Source organism: Quercus robur, chromosome 2, assembly GCF_932294415.1.
Source record: "Quercus robur chromosome 2, dhQueRobu3.1, whole genome shotgun sequence".
NCBI lineage: Eukaryota > Viridiplantae > Streptophyta > Magnoliopsida > Fagales > Fagaceae > Quercus > Quercus robur.
The window spans coordinates 22,864,548-22,867,486 of NC_065535.1; the positions used below are offsets into that span (position 1 = coordinate 22,864,548).

Here is a 2,939-nt window from a genome sequence, read left to right on the forward strand (position 1 = left end):
GGGGGGGGGGGGGGGGGGTAAAAAGAGTGAAAAAGACACGGAGAGATGGGACTCTAGGGGCTATGGGAAGCAGGCATGTGGATGAGTGGGGGACACACCAATGACCAAACTCCAATTTTCCCATTCCCTTCGAAATAATTGAGTTTTCTATTCAATCCAAAGAAAATAATAATAATATAAAAGAGAAAAGAAAGACCGTTTTATTATTCTAATGTTCGTTAGAAAACAAGGACGATAATATTTTTTTAAAAATGAGCTATTTAAAAAAAAATATTTTTTATAAAATTATTTTATTTTTATTCAGTAGTAGTTTTAGATGAGTTAGTTTAAGATAAAGTTTTTTTTTAATAAATTTAATGGATAATAATCTTTAAAAATAAGTTTTACTTTTTCTGTTGACTGTACAAAATTTTTCATTAAAATGTAAGAAAGAAGAAATAATTGATATTTCATGGTCAAACACAAATAATAAATAAATTTAGAAACACCATCCAATTTCGTAACTTATTTTACTATAATATTATAAGACGTTAAGTTATGGTTGATATACTCATATGCCATATAAAAATGGTATGAACTGTGAAACTATTCAGCAAAGAAAAAAATGAACTGTGAAAATCTAAATAAAAATGATATTATTCTAAGCAAAAAAAAAAAAAAAAAAAAATTCAACTTGTGACAGAGAAGAAAGAAAGAGCAAACCCCCCAGTCCCATCTGTCTCTGTCTCTCTCTCTCTCCTCCCGCTTGCTTAAAAGCTTGGTGTTATTGCATTTTGTTCAGAGTCTCTGAAACACTCAACTGAAGTCAGAAAAAAATGTAAAATAAAATAAATAAAAAAAGCCAAAGCAGAAGAAGCTACCTAACTTCTGATATAGAGACTTGGGAGTCTTTTTCTCTTCCAATAAAACAAAGCTCTTCTCTTTTCTGTGTGAAAGAAAGTAGTGAGGATGCCTAGACCAGGTCCAAGGCCTTATGAGTGTGTTAGGAAGGCTTGGCACAGTGATAGACACCAACCCATCAGAGGTTCTCTCATTCAAGAAATTTTCAGGTCCATTCCCATCTCTCCCAATATATGCATACATATTTAACTCTCTATGTACACATCTAATCTGTGATGTTTGTCTGCTTTGCTTAGGGTTGTGAATGAGGTTCATGGCTCAGCTACTAAGAAGAACAAGGAATGGCAAGAGAAGCTCCCTATTGTTGTGCTCAAAGCAGAAGAAATTATGTACTCCAAAGCAAATTCTGAGGTACATCTACCTTTTTTTTTTCAGAGGAAAAAAAAAATGAACAGAGCCATATGTAGTTTCTAAGTGAGGCCGAATTTATAGGTGTTTTACTTTTATATTTGTTGGGTCCTAGACAACATATTTATATGTGCTACATTTTCTTTCAGCTATTACTAGTATATAGAGCTTTGGTATATATCTGGGTTTAGTAGTTCTGTTGTTTTTTCAAACTTGTGTTTTTGCATAGGCCGAATACATGGACCTTAAAACACTTTGGGAGCGAATGAATGATGCCATTGACACAATTATTAGACGTGATGAGAGTACCGAAAATGGAAAGCTTCTCCAGCCTTGTATTGAAGGTATACCCCATTCAATTTTGACTTAGTACAAATATTTGCTGTTGGGTTTTTGATCATTATATAATAATCTTGGCTCTACTTGATATCAATTGCAAAATTTTTTGATTTGATTAAATTTGTGGTTGTTATGTGAGTAATTTTACTCCCTTTGTTTCTAGCAAAGAGTACTGGACTTGAACACAATCACAGACAAAAAGCTAGGGAGAGAGAGAGAGAGAGAGCTAGATTAAAATGTCTGTTTGTAATTGTTTGTACTCTATTTGAATCACTCAGCTGCTTTAAATTTGGGCTGCACGCCAAGAAGAGCATCGAGGAGCCAACGGAATATTAACCCCAGGTTTTATCTGAGTCCCAACACTCAAGAGCAGCCCCCCTGTGTTTCTCTTGGCAGAGTAGTGAACACTAGTCAAGGGAATTATACCACCAAATCACAGTATATGCCTCGTTGTTCGAATTTTGTGAAACCCAATACTCCAATTTCAACCCATTTGAGACCTTTTCCCCCAAGCAATGATTGTGCTGCTAACAAGTCTCTCTTTGCATCTGTGAATGTTCCACCATCTAGTAATAAACCCAGTTTACATATGGAAAATTATCCAGCATCAAACTTGTATCCGGTTTATCCCTTGTATTATGGAAATTGCCTTCAGTTTGTAGAACCCCAGCATGGTTTTGGAATCCTTCCTAATTTGACTTCTGACACATTGGAGCCTGCCAAGATGGGTGTTGAGAATCCCTATTCCTGTAATGTAGATGCATCATATAAGATCACTGAAACTGATACAAGGAAACCCCTTGAGAGCTCATGTAAGATTGGCTGTGATCTATCATTGCGGTTGGGCCCTCTCTCTTTTACACGCCTAGGTGTTGGAAACAGGAAGCCTCAAGAGGTTGAAGATGATGGTTCTGGTAGTTCTCGAGATGGAGGCAACCATAGGGATCAGTCACCCGTGGATAGAAAGTTAGCATTATTTACTGGGGGAAAGGCATATGACCCTTTAGACTCCTCTTCAATTAAATGCAGTTTTGAGGATAAAAATATAAATGTAGAAGCAACGATGAGAAAGCGAAAGGAAGTTTTTAATCACCCTGAAGAGGATCAGCAATTCTGTGGGCTGCCAAAACTTCCATGTAGTAGTCACTTGACTGGAAGAATGAGAAATGCTGATTAGATCTTGGTGTAGAAACTTCTACCTGGCAATCTTGACAGGGTTAGATTAGTAGATATTGATGAATTGTTTATTGCAAGGATTCAAAATTTGTAAAAATGTAATGTAAGCAAACGACATTAAGTTCGAATTAGATGTATATGATGGACAAGCTAACTGAATTCGAGGCTTTTTATTA

General features: G+C 35.8%; 1 protein-coding gene across 1 annotated transcript; it reads left to right on the forward strand.

Annotated features, from left to right (window-relative positions):
• Positions 1-770: 770 nt before the first annotated feature.
• Positions 771-2,939, forward strand: LOC126712922 (uncharacterized). The gene is made up of 4 exons (XM_050412462.1): positions 771-1,049; positions 1,137-1,251; positions 1,478-1,592; positions 1,866-2,939. The coding sequence occupies exons 1-4, from the start codon at positions 949-951 to the stop codon at positions 2,762-2,764; spliced, it is 1,230 nt and encodes a 409-aa protein (XP_050268419.1). The 5' UTR covers positions 771-948; the 3' UTR covers positions 2,765-2,939.

What these genes read in the sequence shown, in the direction of transcription:
- LOC126712922 (XM_050412462.1), top strand. Translation starts at nt 949, where the DNA reads ATGCCTAGACCAGGTCCAAGGCCTTATGAGTGTGTTAGGAAGGCTTGG. An exon ending in CTCATTCAAGAAATTTTCAG is followed by an intron (nt 1,050 to 1,136) that starts GTCCATTCCCAT and finishes TGCTTTGCTTAG; the next exon opens with GGTTGTGAATGAGGTTCATG. An exon ending in TCTCCAGCCTTGTATTGAAG is followed by an intron (nt 1,593 to 1,865) that starts GTATACCCCATT and finishes TGAATCACTCAG; the next exon opens with CTGCTTTAAATTTGGGCTGC.